The sequence below is a fragment of the Oncorhynchus mykiss genome, chromosome 20 (assembly GCF_057628025.1).
Source record: "Oncorhynchus mykiss isolate SJ-2025 chromosome 20, ASM5762802v1, whole genome shotgun sequence".
NCBI classification, from domain to species: Eukaryota; Metazoa; Chordata; class Actinopteri; order Salmoniformes; family Salmonidae; genus Oncorhynchus; species Oncorhynchus mykiss.
This window is the reverse complement of record NC_143041.1, coordinates 44610145-44627225: the sequence shown is the minus strand read 5'-3', so window position 1 is coordinate 44627225 and position 17081 is coordinate 44610145. Positions and strand designations below refer to the sequence as shown.

Here is a 17081-nt window from a genome sequence, read left to right as displayed (position 1 = left end):
CGGTCAATACTTAATGTTTAATCATTTTAACTCTGATCTCTTCTTGTACCAGCCCTGAAGTTTATCATCAGAATGTTAATCATTTTAACTATGATATCTTCTTGTACCAGCCCGGAAGTTTATCATCAGAATGTTATGTAATTAAAGGGCCTATCAGTGAATTTATACACTCCATACCCTTTACGCCATGCCTGTATCCTTATCCGTCTGTTTTGCGCTCGCTCTCTTTTGCTCGTCAGTTTTTTTATAGTTCCTATTAACTCTGTTGCTGGACAATGTAGTAGAGATATTGTATTTATCCTCTGCTGCCCTCTGGTGGTGAGTAAGGTGTGCACCCTCCGTCCATAATCAGGCAGGCCATGCAGATACAGTAGCAAGACCATAATAAGTAGAGGCCCAGTCGGTACAGATCGGCAATGCCAAGGGTCATTGATTCAATTCCCACTGGGACCACCCATGTGTAAAAATGTATTCACGCGTGACTAAGTTGCTTTGGATAAAATTTTCAGCTAAATGGCATAAGATGGATGCCATAACTTACTTCAGTGACAGCGTGCTCAGGGTATCACAGAATACTATCTGCAGTGTGACAGCGTGCTCAGGGTATCACAGAATACTATCTATGTCGATCAGGCCAGTCATGCTGAGAGTGAACAGGAGCTGCAGAGGAGGCTGGAGGAGGTCAGTGAGGAGCTGAGGAGTTCTCAGAGGACCCTGGAGAAAGCCCAGCAGGATGCTACCACCCTTTCAGGTAAAGTATTATTCACGTTTCAGCCATGTTTCTTCAAATTCCAGTGGACTAACTGGACATGAAACGAAAGTGCTCCATTGAAGTCCATGTAAACTCGTGCTGAAACTTACCTCAAGTTCGACCTTAATGTATTTGGATGATTTAATAAGCTGACCAACGGAAACAAATCAGGGCACCTATAGTCACGCTATTTTTCACTGACGATCTTAACCTACATTTATTTTATTCTTTAAAATTGCAGGTGAAATAAGGTATTTTTGACTATTGATTAAAACAATGTTGATAGTTTGTAGCGCTGTCTGCTGTCCCTCCAGATCTCCAGGTCCATCTGGGCAGTGTAGAGGATGATCTGAAGGAACGTGGGGCCCAGCTGGAGGCCCTCACAGCCCAGCTGGAGCAGACTGAGCTGGAGAAGGCACAGCTGGAGGACCAGGTGGGATCCATTAATGTACTTCTCGAGGCCAGCCAGAACAGAGACGAGAATGAGGACTTGGAGGTGAGTTATCAGATTAGATATTATGATATTGTTTAGGTAGGAGCCTAGACTGCTCCCAACCAGGACTTGCACACTGCGCGAGCCAGTCCTTAGTAGTGCCAGAGTATTAAAACCCATAGACTCAACATGAATTTACTTCCTGTAAACATCCACGATGAAGACTCAGAGCACCGTCAATGAGAGAGTGGCAAATTCATTCAAAGTATTTGCAGGAAGTAATCACAAGTGTGGAGTGTCTGTTTCCAAACCTCTCTGGGGCTAGTAAGCATTATCTTGTCCTGAGATGGCGTGGAGGTGGAAACCATGTTATCCACTGTTCTTCTTGCTCCACTGCTAAAGATTTCTGAATTTATGTTTGTTTATGTGTTGTAGGATAACTCCACTGAGTTGGAACGGCTAAAGATCAGGTACTTTCTGATCTGTCCCTCCATAATTCTCTCTCTATATAGATGTGGAGTTGGTCTTTTCTCAACAACACCAATCATTTCTCTTCCAGTCTTCAAGACCGAGACGTTCAGCTGGCGTCACTCCAAGAGGAGCTGAAGCAGCTCAAAGAAATGAAACAGGAGGCAGCGATGACTGCCGTAAGTATCTCAACTCTCAGACAGTCTCTGTTCTGTTGTCACTGTGCTAGTGGGATGGCCATGAACTTTGGCTAGCTGAATCGGTTATTTCTCTATTGAGTGGCTAGCTGAATCGGTTATTTCTCTATTGAGTCACTAGCTGAATCGGTTATTTCTCTATTGAGTCACTCGCGGAATCGGTTATTTCTCTATTGAGTCACTAGCGGAATCGGTTATTTCTCTATTGAGTCACTAGCTGAATCGGTTATTTCTCTATTGAGTCACTAGCTGAATCGGTTATTTCTCTATTGAGTCACTCGCGGAATCGGTTATTTCTCTATTGAGTCACTAGCTGAATCGGTTATTTCTCTATTGAGTCACTAGCTGTTTAGAATATTTACATGTATTTATTTAGACATGTCTAGGCAGAATTGTATCCATTGGAAAGAGCCCTCTTGTTTCCAAAGAAGGGTATTGAGAAAACTATAGATTTTGTCTTTCTTATGATCTTCTCACTCTGTCGCGACAGGAGGTCACTACAGCTGAGACCGAGCAGGCACCTAACAGGTACGTCTAGGTCCCCCCTCTACCTGTTTTAAATCATCCGTTTGATTCAGTCACCAGCTTTGTTTAATTCTGCTATTACGTACCGGAACATTCTCATGTCTATCTCTTTTTATTTTATTTTAGTGAGGACAGATGCCTGGTGGTGTCCCTTCAGGAAGAACTGAAACGGCTTAAAGAAGAGATGGAACAACTACTAAACTCTCCCGTAGCGCCCCAAAGATTTGCGCTAAAATCGGTACCATTTCTATATTTACACGACCGTTTTTCCATTATGAATATTGACATGTTCTGGTGGTTAACTTGGGTTGACATATAGCCTAGTGGTTAGAGAAGTGAGTCTGCAAAAAATATATATATCTGGCAACCAAAGGGTTGCTTATATCAAATCCTAGATGCCTTTGCCTGCCGTTATGCCCTTGAGCAAGGCACTTTACCTTCCCACCACAAGTGCTCCATGGCGCCCAGTGTGGCAGTCCCCTGCTCCAACGTGTGTGTTTTTTCCCCAGAGGGTTTGGGATAAAGCAGACCAATAAAGTCATCTTAATATTGAAACTTTTTTTTTTTTTTACCAGGCTGATGTCTCAGGAGAGTCTGATCAGCTACTCAATGGGTATGTTATCATTTTATTGATGGCTTGTTCCAGGGAAATAGATTTACCAGGGGACCGAACATTAGCTTGTTCCAGGGAAATAGATTTACCAGGGACAGAACATTGACCAGGGGACAGAACATTGGCTTGTTCCAGGGAAATAGATTTACCAGGGGACAGAACATTGGCTTGTTCCACAGTAATACATTTACCAGGGGACAGAACAGTGACTCGAATAGGACTGTCAGTTATAGTAGTTCTAGTCCTATGTCTTGTGCACAACTCTACAAAAAAACTATCAATTCCATACAGCTGTATTACATTGTCTAACGCTGGTTAACCATGTGCTCTTCCATCCAGTCTGGAGAAGAGTGAGAGCCAGGAAGTAACACTAGAAGAGGAAGGGATTCAACTCGAAGAACAATCTGAACAGGCCCAGAGCAGCACCACTGTACGTTCCCCTTTCCTCTCCTACAGTCACCTTAGCCTGGTCCCAGGCCTGTTTGTGCTGTATAGCCAACTCCTATTGGCGTTCGGTATGACAATGACCATTAGGATTTTGGCAAGACGGCACAAACAGATCTGGTGACCAGGCTATAGTTTCCTTGCTTGTCTAACAACGTGATCTGTATCAGTGAAGGATCTGTTTTGTTGTTTCAGCAGTCGCACAACACAGCAGAACTGGCCGCGCTACAAACCAGGTACGTGGAACGTTGCTCATCACCAAACCCACTTATTATTTTGACATTTTTCTTTCCCTTTATGGATAATCAAAATCAAACTGGATTCAAAGTCTCTTCAAAATGGCTATACACTTTACAGTGAAACAACACAAATGAAGCAATATGGGATTCTGGCTCTTCCAAAGAAAAATGAAACTAAACTGTTTCTGTCCCCTTGGTTCTTCATTAGTCTGGCAGAGAGAGAAGCTATGATGAAATCACTACGAGAGGAGCTAAGGGAAGCCAGGGACCAATCACAGAAGGTACAGGAGATCCTCGCTCAGGTCCAGCAGAGCCAAGAGTCCCAGCCGAGCACAGAGCTGCCGGTAAGACTGAGCCATAATAAATGATTATTGATTGGTCTGGTCTGACAGAAGTCATGGTTATGTAGTATGTTAACAATGTATAATGCAGTCTGTGTAGTGTCTGGTTTTTACCCTTTACCTGTAAACCAGAGCACCGAAGACAAATATACAATTTTTAATCAAAAGTCCATTGACTTTCTTGTTGGTTCTGTCTGTGGTGTTTTGATTCCAGGAGCTGTTGGAGAAACTGAAGGAGGCAGAGGACAGCCACGGGACACTGCAGGCACAGTGTGACCAGTACAGGACAGTCCTGGCTGAAACCGTAAGGACTTACACTGATACAACATGCCCAATTGGTCTATAGTCACCCGCATCTCTAAATAAACTAGAAATTTGGCCTACAGCCTTTTTACAAATAAAGACAATAGCGTGTTTGAGAGAGACAGAGGTGTGGATGGGAAATAGATTAATTTATCCTCCAACGCCTGCATCGATAAAGATGTGAAACAAAACCACCTCCTTGCATAAAAACACAAGTGTGTGAGAGCGAGTTGTGGTCTCCATGTCATGGATCTTTCTCCAACCACAGGAAGGAATGCTGACGAACCTTCAGAAGAGTGTTGAGGGGGAGGAGCTGGTGTGGAAGTCCAAGATGGCCGACTCTGAGGACCAGTTGAAGAAGGTGAAGTAGCAGTGTTTAAATTTGTAAAAAAAAATTATATCTCCTCTCTTCTGTAATCATTGGGCATGGCTGTAGAATTGTATCTGTCTGTGGCCCTGTTCTAAACCACACCCTCTCTACTCACACTAGGCCCTGGAACAAGTGCATACTCTGGAGGAGACTGCAGAGAGCTTGAAGACAGGAAACCAAAGCATAGAACAGGTTTAATAAATTAATTAATGTTCACCTGAAGGGGTTTATCATAATGCTTCGTGTGATATGTTTAATTATCAGGTCTGGTGTAGTGACTGTCTGATGGATGTTTAATTATCAGGTCTGGTGTAGTGACTGTCTGGATGTTTAATTATCAGGTCTGGTATAGTGACTGTCTGGATGTTTAATTATCAGGTCTGGTGTAGTGACTGTCTGATGGATGTTTAATTATCAGGTCTGGTATAGTGACTGTCTGATGGATGTTTAATTATCAGGTCTGGTATAGTGACTGTCTGGATGTTTAATTATCAGGTCTGGTGTAGTGACTGTCTGTCTGGATGTTTAATTATCAGGTCTGGTATAGTGACTGTCTGGATGTTTAATTATCAGGTCTGGTGTAGTGACTGTCTGTCTGGATGTTTAATTATCAGGTCTGGTGTAGTGACTGTCTGGATGTTTAATTATCAGGTCTGGTATAGTGACTGTCTGATGGATGTTTAATTATCAGGTCTGGTATAGTGACTGTCTGGATGTTTAATTATCAGGTCTGGTATAGTGACTGTCTGATGGATGTTTAATTATCAGGTCTGGTATAGTGACTGTCTGATGGATGTTTAATTATCAGGTCTGGTATAGTGACTGTCTGGATGTTTAATTATCAGGTCTGGTGTAGTGACTGTCTGTCTGGATGTTTAATTATCAGGTCTGGTATAGTGACTGTCTGATGGATGTTTAATTATCAGGTCTGGTATAGTGACTGTCTGGATGTTTAATTATCAGGTCTGGTGTAGTGACTGTCTGATGGATGTTTAATTATCAGGTCTGGTATAGTGACTGTCTGATGGATGTTTAATTATCAGGTCTGGTATAGTGACTGTCTGGATGTTTAATTATCAGGTCTGGTATAGTGACTGTCTGATGGATGTTTAATTATCAGGTCTGGTATAGTGACTGTCTGATGGATGTTTAATTATCAGGTCTGGTGTAGTGACTGTCTGGATGTTTAATTATCAGGTCTGGTGTAGTGACTGTCTGATGGATGTTTAATTATCAGGTCTGGTATAGTGACTGTCTGATGGATGTTTAATTATCAGGTCTGGTATAGTGACTGTCTGGATGTTTAATTATCAGGTCTGGTATAGTGACTGTCTGGATGTTTAATTATCAGGTCTGGTGTAGTGACTGTCTGGATGTTTAATTATCAGGTCTGGTATAGTGACTGTCTGATGGATGTTTAATTATCAGGTCTGGTATAGTGACTGTCTGATGGATGTTTAATTATCAGGTCTGGTATAGTGACTGTCTGATGGATGTTTAATTATCAGGTCTGGTATAGTGACTGTCTGATGGATGTTTAATTATCAGGTCTGGTATAGTGACTGTCTGGATGTTTAATTATCAGGTCTGGTGTAGTGACTGTCTGTCTGGATGTTTAATTATCAGGTCTGGTATAGTGACTGTCTGATGGATGTTTAATTATCAGGTCTGGTATAGTGACTGTCTGGATGTTTAATTATCAGGTCTGGTGTAGTGACTGTCTGATGGATGTTTAATTATCAGGTCTGGTATAGTGACTGTCTGATGGATGTTTAATTATCAGGTCTGGTATAGTGACTGTCTGGATGTTTAATTATCAGGTCTGGTATAGTGACTGTCTGATGGATGTTTAATTATCAGGTCTGGTATAGTGACTGTCTGATGGATGTTTAATTATCAGGTCTGGTGTAGTGACTGTCTGGATGTTTAATTATCAGGTCTGGTGTAGTGACTGTCTGATGGATGTTTAATTATCAGGTCTGGTATAGTGACTGTCTGATGGATGTTTAATTATCAGGTCTGGTATAGTGACTGTCTGGATGTTTAATTATCAGGTCTGGTATAGTGACTGTCTGGATGTTTAATTATCAGGTCTGGTATAGTGACTGTCTGGATGTTTAATTATCAGGTCTGGTGTAGTGACTGTCTGGATGTTTAATTATCAGGTCTGGTGTAGTGACTGTCTGGATGTTTAATTATCAGGTCTGGTATAGTGACTGTCTGATGGATGTTTAATTATCAGGTCTGGTATAGTGACTGTCTGATGGATGTTTAATTATCAGGTCTGGTATAGTGACTGTCTGGATGTTTAATTATCAGGTCTGGTATAGTGACTGTCTGATGGATGTTTAATTATCAGGTCTGGTATAGTGACTGTCTGATGGATGTTTAATTATCAGGTCTGGTATAGTGACTGTCTGGATGTTTAATTATCAGGTCTGGTATAGTGACTGTCTGATGGATGTTTAATTATCAGGTCTGGTATAGTGACTGTCTGATGGATGTTTAATTATCAGGTCTGGTATAGTGACTGTCTGGATGTTTAATTATCAGGTCTGGTATAGTGACTGTCTGGATGTTTAATTATCAGGTCTGGTGTAGTGACTGTCTGTCTGGATGTTTAATTATCAGGTCTGGTATAGTGACTGTCTGATGGATGTTTAATTATCAGGTCTGGTATAGTGACTGTCTGGATGTTTAATTATCAGGTCTGGTGTAGTGACTGTCTGGATGTTTAATTATCAGGTCTGGTATAGTGACTGTCTGGATGTTTAATTATCAGGTCTGGTATAGTGACTGTCTGGATGTTTAATTATCAGGTCTGGTGTAGTGACTGTCTGGATGTTTAATTATCAGGTCTGGTATAGTGACTGTCTGATGGATGTTTAATTATCAGGTCTGGTATAGTGACTGTCTGGATGTTTAATTATCAGGTCTGGTATAGTGACTGTCTGATGGATGTTTAATTATCAGGTCTGGTGTAGTGACTGTCTGGATGTTTAATTATCAGGTCTGGTGTAGTGACTGTCTGATGGATGTTTAATTATCAGGTCTGGTATAGTGACTGTCTGGATGTTTAATTATCAGGTCTGGTGTAGTGACTGTCTGATGGATGTTTAATTATCAGGTCTGGTATAGTGACTGTCTGATGGATGTTTAATTATCAGGTCTGGTATAGTGTCTGTCTGATGGATGTTTAATTATCAGGGCTGGTGTAGTGACTGATGCTGTTTTAGTAATGGACTCCTCACTCTTTCCCCCTCTCTGCAGCTGAAGGAGCAGGTGATGCTTCTGGAAGCCCAGTTGGAGAAACAGTCTGAGACTGAGGAGGAAATGGCACAGGTACACATCTACATTCGTTACGGCCCTGCAGGCAGCCTAACAGTTAGAGCTTGTCCAAATCCCAGAGCCGACCAGGTGGAAAAGATGTCGACGTGAACTTGAGCAAGGCACTTAACCCTAATTGCTCCATGGTCACCGTTGATGATGGCAGACCCTAACCCCACTCTCCGATGGTGTCGCTCAAGGTGTTGGGATATGCAAAAAAAAACATTTTCCTGTGTGTGTGTGTGTGTGTGTGTGTGTGTGTGTGTGTGTGTGTGTGTGTGAAATAGGACACATACAGGCACCCACCAAACATATTATTATTATATAGACCATAGATGGGTACACTAGTTATACACATCAACATTCATATAGTAGAAACAGTCACCGGTACACTGGAAAAACATAATCTGATATGACAAGGCTGTTTTGTGTTCTGTCTCACTAAATCGCATGGCTGATAGTGAGTGACCATAGAATGGAGTACATTACGGAGTCTCTCTGTTCTGTGTGTCTGTTCTCCAGTTGAAGAAGCTGCTGTCAGAGTCTCAGAGCCAGCTGGAGTCGGCCCAGACGCAGGCCCAGACGCAGGCCCAGACGCACAGGGAAGAGCTGGCTACGGTAAGTGTGAGTGCGCACCTGTTTCCTGTGGTCCTGACTCGAACATCAGCGGGTCGCCAGTGGAGGTCAACTTAGTGTGCGTATCAGTTTGTGTATCCCAGTTCTCTCCCTCTTGTCCCTAACCCCTGGAGCTTCCTGTTCCAGGTCAGAGGTCAGCTGAGTGAGGCGACGGAGCACGCTCAGAGCCAGAAGGCGGTCCCTGAGGCCGGGTCACAGAACGGACAATCGGAGCCAGAGGTCAGGATGCATCGGAGGTTATAGGTCATGGGGCGTCCTTTTTACTGCCGGTCTGCTCTGCTGGAGGGTCCTGGAAACTGGTCGCTAGCACAATAATCTAGTCATCAGAACAGTCTAATTAGGAAGGTTTATGAAATGAATGAACGTTTCAGTCGATTCTGCTGCCGGCTTTCCGACCCACATCAACCAGTTAGCAAACGGTTCCATTTTGTTCCAAATTGTAAAAATTATGTGACCAATAGAAATGATTATGCATGCATACACAGAATGGGCTTTTAAAATGTTTATTAAGAGATGAATTGAAATGTGAAACAATAAATAGCAAGCCTATCGTCCACACAGCTAAAAGGCTATATTACTATAACAACTACTGTAATGAAGCAGCCAAAGAAAAGGACATTTGTGGGAAAATACTGTTCGGGAAAAAAACTAATGATGTTAGCGGTTTCATGTGACGGAGATATTTTTTTTAAAAACATCTCTGTTAAAAAACATGGAGGGGGAATCTAAAGATGCAACAACTAGGCTGGGCGGCAGGGTAGCCTAGTGGTTAGAGCGTTGGACTAGTAACCGGAAGGTTGCAAGTTCAAATCCCCGAGCTGACAAGATACAAATCTGTCGTTCTGCCCCTGAACAGACAGTTTACCCACTGTTCCTAGGCCAGTTAACCCACTGTTCCTAGGCCAGTTAACCTACTGTTCCTAGGCCGTCATTGAAAATAAGAATTTGTTCTTAACTGGCTTGCCTCGTTAATATGACCCGGATGGTGCCTTTTTTGTCTTCTGGACAACGAAATAAACTTAATTCTGAAAACCAGTAGAAGAGGAGAAAAATCCTGGTTTCAACGGCTTTATGAGTCTTTATAAAATACAAATAATTGCCTCCACGTTTCTATGGTGTGATTTTTGACTTTGAAGCAAAAGGTGACATTTCTCATCATATGAAGTAAAAAAAAGAAATCTCCCAGGTTTCCAACAATTAAGTATATGATTTCAAAATGCACACCGTCTCCAGCTTAGATTGCAAGGTGGTGGGTGATGCGCTGATAGCCTGCCTACTGTATTGCCTATCCATTTAAAATAGGTGAATGGGGAGGATGCGCTTCAATCAGGAGTTGAACAATCCAAATAGTAGCAATAGAAAACATGGGATCCTTTAAAAAAATTGTGGCCATAAAATCTGTTTTGTTGCGCGCTTGGCTTATAAAAACATGTTTCACTCCAGCAGCAGCAACCGGCTGTTAGAGGAGCTACAGAGCTATACAAGGCTGTGTGTTTGATTTTTGTTTTGTTTACAGAACCAGTCTAATGTTTGGACACACCTTCTCATTCCAGGGTTTTTCTTTATTTTTACTATTTTCTACATTGTAGAATAATAGTGAAGACATCAAAACTATGAAATAACACATATGGAATCATGTAGTAACCAAAAAAAGTGTTCAACAAATCAAAATATATTTGAGATTCTTCAAAGTAGCCACCCGTTGCCTTGACAGCTTTGCACACTCTTGGCATTCTCTCAACCAGCTTCATGAGGTAGTCACCTGGAATGCATTTCAATCAACAGGTGTGCCTAGTTAATTTGTGGAATTTCTTTCCTTAATGTTAATGCATTTGAGGCAATCAGTTGTTGTGAATAAGGTAGGGGTGGTATACAGAAGATAGCCCTATTTGGTTAAAAACCAAGTCCTGTTAAATTGCTTTATCCAAGAAGGAGAGTGATTGAGTGCTGCATCAGATGACTTGACCTCCACCATCACCCGATCTCAATCCAATGGAGATGGTTTGGGATGAGTTGGACCGCAGAGTGAAGGAAAAGCAGCCAACAAGTGCTCAGCCTATGTGGGAACTCCTTCAAGACTGGAAAATCATTCCTCGTGAAGCTGGTTGACAGAATTCCAAGAGTGTGCAAAGCTGTCATTAAAGCAAAGGGTAGGTACTTTGAAGAATCCCAAATATAAAATGTATTTTGTTTTAACCCTTTCCTTTTTTGGGGGGGGGGGTTACAACATGATTCTATATGGGTTATTTCATAGTTTCGATGTCTTCACTATTATTCTACAATGTAGAACATAGAAGAAAAATAAAGAAACCCATGAGTAGGTGTGGCCAAACTTTTGACTGATACTCTGTGTGTGATATATGCCGAACTAACGAACACACGAGAGCGGCCTAGCAACATGGGTATTCCTATGCTTCAGACATGGGTGTGTCACTGTCAACCTGGGTTGTTTCTCAAGTTCAAGAATGTTGTGAGGCCAGTGTCTTGACTTTGTCGGTGTTATTATTAATGTATTATTATTATTATAGGCAGTGTGTCCAGTCTGTCCAGTTCTCTACGTACGCAGCAGCTGCGTTTTGTTTTAACCACCCAGTGTGTTGACTATCAGCTGCCCTAACCACAGCTTGGCTCACTCTCTATTCTAAGCATGATGACTCACTGCTTGGGTTTAGTTTTCCACTGTAGAGCCATTTATTGCCTGGTGTGGAGTGGTGCCTGCGTGGGTGGGTGTGTGCCTGCCTGCGTGGGTGGGTGTGTGCCTGCCTGCGTGGGTGGGTGTGTGCCTGCCTGCGTGGGTGGGTGTGTGCCTGCCTGCGTGGGTGGGTGTGTGCCTGCCTGCGTGGGTGGGTGTGTGCCTGCGTGGGTGGGTGGGTGGGTGTGTGCCTGCCTGCGTGGGTGGGTGTGTGCCTGCCTGCGTGGGTGGGTGTGTGCCTGCCTGCGTGGGTGGGTGTGTGCCTGCCTGCGTGGGTGGGTGCCTGCCTGCGTGGGTGGGTGGGTGGGTGTGTGCCTGCGTGGGTGGGTGGGTGGGTGTGTGCCTGCCTGCGTGGGTGGGTGTGTGTCTGTGTGGGTGGGTGGCTGTCTGTGCTGGTGCGCAAGTCATTACAAGCTCTTTTAATGCTTTTATCTATTTGTGTCTGTGGCAGGGGGGGGGACACATCATCTGTGTCCAGCCACTTCTTCATCTTCTGACACTGTGTGTAATGCATTATATCCTAATGTTTTGTGCGTCTCAAGGTCCAGTCCCAGTTGAGTCAAACCACAGAGGAGTTTGAACAGGTACGTGCAACAGCCAATCGGAAGAGGGCAGAACTTTGACATTGGCTTACAAACTGTTTAGTTAGACAGCCTGACTTGTGTTTTTTTATTTTACATGATCTTGACCCCCCAGGCTCAGAAGACTGTAGAACTCCAGGCTCAGAAGACTGTAGAACTCCAGGCTCAGAAGACTGTAGAACTCCAGGCTCAGAAGACTGTAGAACTCCAGGCTCAGAAGACTGTAGAACTCCAGGCTCAGAAGACTGTAGAACTCCAGGCTCAGAAGACTGTAGAACTCCAGGCTCAGCTGGACATTCTGAAAGAGGCAGGAGACTCCCCACAGGCTGACACAGAGGACGTAGCCCAGCTAAAGGTACATGACCGTGGGCCACATTCAGCGGAATGTTCAAATCAAATACAATTTTATTTGTCACATGCACCGAATACAAACTTACCGTGAAATACTTACAAGCCTTTAACAATGCAGTTTGAAGCAAAAGTTACTGAATAAAAGGAGCGACAATAACGAGGCTATATACAGGGGGAGTCGATGTGCGGGGGCACAGGTTAGTTGAGAGAAAATGACTACTGTAATTTCTGGACTATTAAGCCCACCTGAATATAAACCGCACCCACTGAATTTTAAAAAATTATGTATTTTGTACATAAATAAGCTGCACATGTCTATAAGCCGCAGGTGCCTACCGGTACATTGAAACAAATGAACTTTACACAGCCTTTAAACGAAACACGGCTTGTAACAAAAATTTAAAAAATAGCAGTAAACGGTAGCCTACCAAGAAAGTCATTGGTCACTATCTTCCTCCTCCTGTGCCCTGAAACCACTGAAGTCATCTCCTTCAGTGTCTGAGTTGAATAGCCTCAGAATTGCTTCATCCGATGTTGGATCTCTGCCCTCTTCAACACGCAGCAGTCCAGCCTTTCGAAACCCGTTGATGATGGTGGATTTTTTTGACAATGCTCCACGCTGTCAGCAGCTCTATTTCCTTTTCCAACAGCCAGATCGATCTCCTTCAACTTGAAAGCTGCATCATATGCATTTCTCCGTGTCTTTGCCATGATGAGGGTGACAAAATGACTACCGTAAATCAGAATGATGGGAAGTTTGAGCGCGCTCGATTTACGTCACATTATGTGACGGTGCTCAATTTATTGGCGGCATGAATCTTGTGAAAGCGGGAAAAATCCATAAATTAGCCGCGTCATTGTATAAACCGCGAGGTTCAAAGCGTGGGAATAAAGTAGCGGCTTGTAGTCCGGAAATTACGGTATGTATAAATAATAAACAGCGGGCATTTTTCTTGTTTTCTTATGGCCTTATAGAGTTGGTTGAGTGCGGTCTTAGTGGCAGCATCGGTTTGTGGTGGTAAATAGATGGCTACGAATATTATAGACGAGAACTCTCTTGGTAGATAGTGTGGTCTACAGCTTATCATGAGGTATTCTACCTCAGGCAAGCAATACCTCGAGACTTCTTTAATATTAGACATCGCGCACCCGCAGTCTTTGACAAATGGACACGTCCCCTCGTCTTACCCAGATGTAAGTGCCCTGCCGATGCACGGAGAAACCAGCCAGCTCTAAATGATCCGTGTCGTCTTTCAGCCCCGTCTCTGTGAAACATAAGTTATTACAGTTTTCAATGTCCCGTTGGTTGGATAGTCTTAATCATAGATCGTCCAATTTGTTTTCCAATGATTGAACGTTGGGTAGTGGTGTTTTACCTAGTCGTCAGCGAATTCTGACAAGGCATCCCGCCCTCCGTCTTTTCTTCACGCCGATGACAGGGATTTGGCCTTATCATGACAAAGCAGTATACCCTTTGCGTCAGACTCGTTAAATATAAAATCTTTCTCTAGTTCGAGGTGAGTAATCGCTGTTCTGATGTTCAGAAGCTCTATTCGTTCATAAGAAACGGTAGCTGCGACATTATGTACAAAATGAATTACAAATTATGTGAGAAAAAAAAAACAAAGACCTGGGCCAAGCAGCCACCACAACTCCAGCAGCTCTTAAAGTTCACTCTGGAGCAGAATAACCACAACACTCTACAGGACTGCTCTAATGAGGCCAATCCGTCCCTGCTTTATTACGCCAAGGTTGTGGGTTCAATTCCCACAGGCATCACAGAAACATACTAAAATAAAGTCTCTCTGAATGAATGTGTATGCTTAGTGGAATACCTTCGCTTGAATGACTACACCTAATACTGTTTAACTGCTACATGGGTGTGGTTATAGGGCTGTTACACAACGGTGGTCACGAGTCATGATCGCAGTCAAATTCCACGTGACGGTAACTAGGCTTCTCCAAGCTCTGATGCTGCTGATGGTCATTAGTAGCCTACCAAACGGGATAGTTGCCTGGTAGTCGGCACTCTATTGTTCCTCTAATCACTCTGACATCAATGCACATGTTTTAGAAAATCCAACTCGTCATGAGAGCTCATGTTGCGTAACATTTCTATAGGCTATGCAATTGCGGGAGAAAACAGAAGTGATGGCCTCTTAATAAGAGGAGGATCCCATCAGCTTTCTATAGGCTAGGCATTCTTTCTTTCTCAAATTTCCTAATATTAAGCACATAGGCTCTCCTCCTGTTGTAAAGAGAAGCAATCTGGCTGGGATGAAAATGAACCACACACGGGGGGAAAAGCCTCCTCCGTTTGCTATTTCAGTGCATAGATGACGTGTAATTTGTTCCCGCTGCCCCTCTTTCAATACAGGTGCATGATAATGGTCCATTCTACATCAAAACCAATGTCACTCTGTGTGTGTGATTTTAGTGTATATATAAAGACAACTTTAAGAATAGTCTGATGGGTGACAACATTAGCCTATCACTTTTGCAACTTATTCAAATCATAGTCGCACACCTCATGTAGCCTAGCCGATAGGCCTTTGTAGCACAACTGAAGTAGCCAAATAACTTTATTTTAAAACTTAAGCACATTAACCCGCTTTACACTCGGTGTTGAGCCTAACTGGCATGTTTTCCCGCGAGTTGATTGCATTTTGGAACATTCGCGCTTATATCCTACTGCCAGGTGCGCATTTTCAGTGCTTATAATGTGAATAAATGAGCTTAAAATGTTGAAATATTAGGCGTAATATTATTACGTTCTGATCTGTTGTATCAGCCTCATTTGTTTTTTAACAGTTTATTTTTTTATTTTTTTTCATGCGATTTGTTGTATTAATTTGAGATCTATCGCATCCCACAACGGTCCCAGACTGTTAGGAAAATGTATTTCTCACACATATCATGTTTCTTTAGACCTGTCTAAAATCAATGATGTATTGTGAAGGTGTAGGGTTATATTACATGGATTTATTAGACTTTTTCAAATGTAGACATTCCAAAGGTCTGCATCAGTGGCTTGTAGGCTGTGCGTGAAAGCTAGGAGATGCTAAACGTGTTTAAATGCCGGTCTCGTGGTAATTAACCGTTTAATTATGTTTGACGATCACTGGCTGACAATCTCATGGCCGCCACAGCCCTAGTTATGTAATTATTTAAAAAAAATAAATAAATTGTTGTCATGTCCATCAATGATTGATTTGACGTATTAATTGATTGGGTGTGGGTTGTAAATATTTTTTGCTTCTGTCTTTCAGGAAGAGAGTTCAGGACTGAAGGAAGGAACATCTGTGTGAGAGACTGAAGACGTGACACTTAAACATGATTATCATAGTTATGCATTCCAAAACTATTAGTTATTGTACTGTAGTAGTTGATTGCTGCAACTCCTATTAAAAATAAAAAATCAAAGGGCCAGTTTCCCGGACGCTGATTTAAGCCTCTTCTGGAACTGAAATACATGCTCGGTGGAGAATCTCCCTTAAAGAAACGTGTTAGCCAGGGACTAGGCTTAATGTGTCTGGGGAAAACCGGCTCAAAATCTTTCTGGGTCGTTCCACCAATTCGGTGCCTTATCAAATGTGTAACTTGGTGGGGGGGGATTTATTATTATTTTTTTTTCCGTTCTGTCATAAAGAGAACATGTTCAACACAATAAAAAATGTTTTCCAATCTCGGTGGTAAATAAATAAAAAAAGTGCCAAATAAAGTAAACAAGGTTGGATTGTAAACAGATTTGACTTTAACAGGGTTGACAATTTTCATCTTAAATCAGCCTTTGTGACTGGGGGACTGGAACCTTGTTATGTGCAACAGGGAGGGGCAATTGAGGGGGGGGGGGGGGGTGGGAATGAAAGTGTGAAACCATACCTAGCCTGTCTATATATGGATAACGGGTTTTGCTCAACCAACTCCGTTTTCCACCACAAAACACCAGACATTTTTTTGTGGTGGACAAATGCTGAGTTTTTTAGCACTTTAGCAATTCTTATTCATATAACAAAAATGAACTCGGTGGTCTTACTAAAGGGTGTTTCATTGAAATGTATAACAGGCTTTTAAAATTCAACATGGGTGTAGAATTCATTACTTAAAATGTCAAAGGGATGCGAAACTCACTCATTTCGTGGAACGACTGATCTGTTGCTGCAATTCCCGTTGATCTAGGATGAGGAGAAAAGATACTACGCTGCAAGCAGAACGTTGAAGACCAACATGCATTCATCTTCATGAACGATTCTGGCCATGTCAGAAGTTATATACCTAAGACTAGCTCTGGTCCAGGGCATTAGTGCGCGTTACTCCACTATGCCCTGTATCGATATTGACCACACTAACGCCCTGGACTAGAGCTAACCTCCTCCGCCTTATAGTCACAATGAAATCTCCCTCCCCAGAGTCCACAGTGTTAAAAGGGAGAACGATTGTGTGTGTTTTGTTTTAAACGTACATCAACCTGTGCAATTACTTTGTGCACCCTATTCTCCTATATTGAACACTACTTTTGACCAGAGCACTATAGGGAAACCTTATGGGCCCTGGTCAAAAGAAGTGTACTATATAGAGAGAAGATAGGGTGCAGCTTTGTGTCTTTTGTAACTGGTTGGATGAAAGATGGGGGAAGAAGTTAAGGTACACAGGACGGCTGCAATACGTTGAGTGCCTCCTTCAGTACTGTGTTATACAGTAGCTGGCTGCCAACACAAAATGTATGAATTTGATAAAGAATAAAACTACAATGTAGCTATTGTGCTATGACTCGTGCCTGAACCTGTTGATGATTTTTTTTTTTAAACCA

At 42.6% G+C, this 17081-nt stretch overlaps 1 protein-coding gene across 15 annotated transcripts in view; it reads left to right on the top strand.

Annotated features, from left to right (window-relative positions):
• LOC110499553 (ribosome-binding protein 1) overlaps positions 1–17041 on the top strand; it is a 39687-nt gene extending 22646 nt beyond the window's left edge. For 3 of the 15 annotated variants that reach the window (XM_090213120.1, XM_090213122.1, XM_090213121.1), the window contains exons 10-28: positions 634–751; positions 1066–1247; positions 1620–1654; positions 1744–1831; positions 2340–2377; positions 2501–2612; positions 2950–2987; positions 3327–3417; positions 3630–3667; positions 3879–4014; positions 4226–4315; positions 4583–4675; positions 4805–4876; positions 7955–8026; positions 8534–8629; positions 8774–8866; positions 11882–11923; positions 12036–12275; positions 15541–17041. In XM_090213120.1, coding sequence (XP_090069246.1) covers positions 634–751; positions 1066–1247; positions 1620–1654; positions 1744–1831; positions 2340–2377; positions 2501–2612; positions 2950–2987; positions 3327–3417; positions 3630–3667; positions 3879–4014; positions 4226–4315; positions 4583–4675; positions 4805–4876; positions 7955–8026; positions 8534–8629; positions 8774–8866; positions 11882–11923; positions 12036–12275; positions 15541–15579 — 1713 coding nt within the window. In that variant the 3' untranslated portion in view covers positions 15580–17041. Of the gene's footprint in view, positions 1–633; positions 752–1065; positions 1248–1619; positions 1655–1696; positions 1832–2339; positions 2378–2500; positions 2613–2949; positions 2988–3326; positions 3418–3626; positions 3668–3878; positions 4015–4225; positions 4316–4582; positions 4676–4804; positions 4877–7954; positions 8027–8533; positions 8630–8773; positions 8867–11881; positions 11924–12035; positions 12276–15540 lie in introns of all 15 variants that reach the window. The other 12 variants (XM_036956341.2, XM_090213119.1, XM_090213118.1 and 9 more) reach the window with 7 other exon arrangements.
• The last annotated feature ends 40 nt before the right edge of the window (positions 17042–17081 follow it).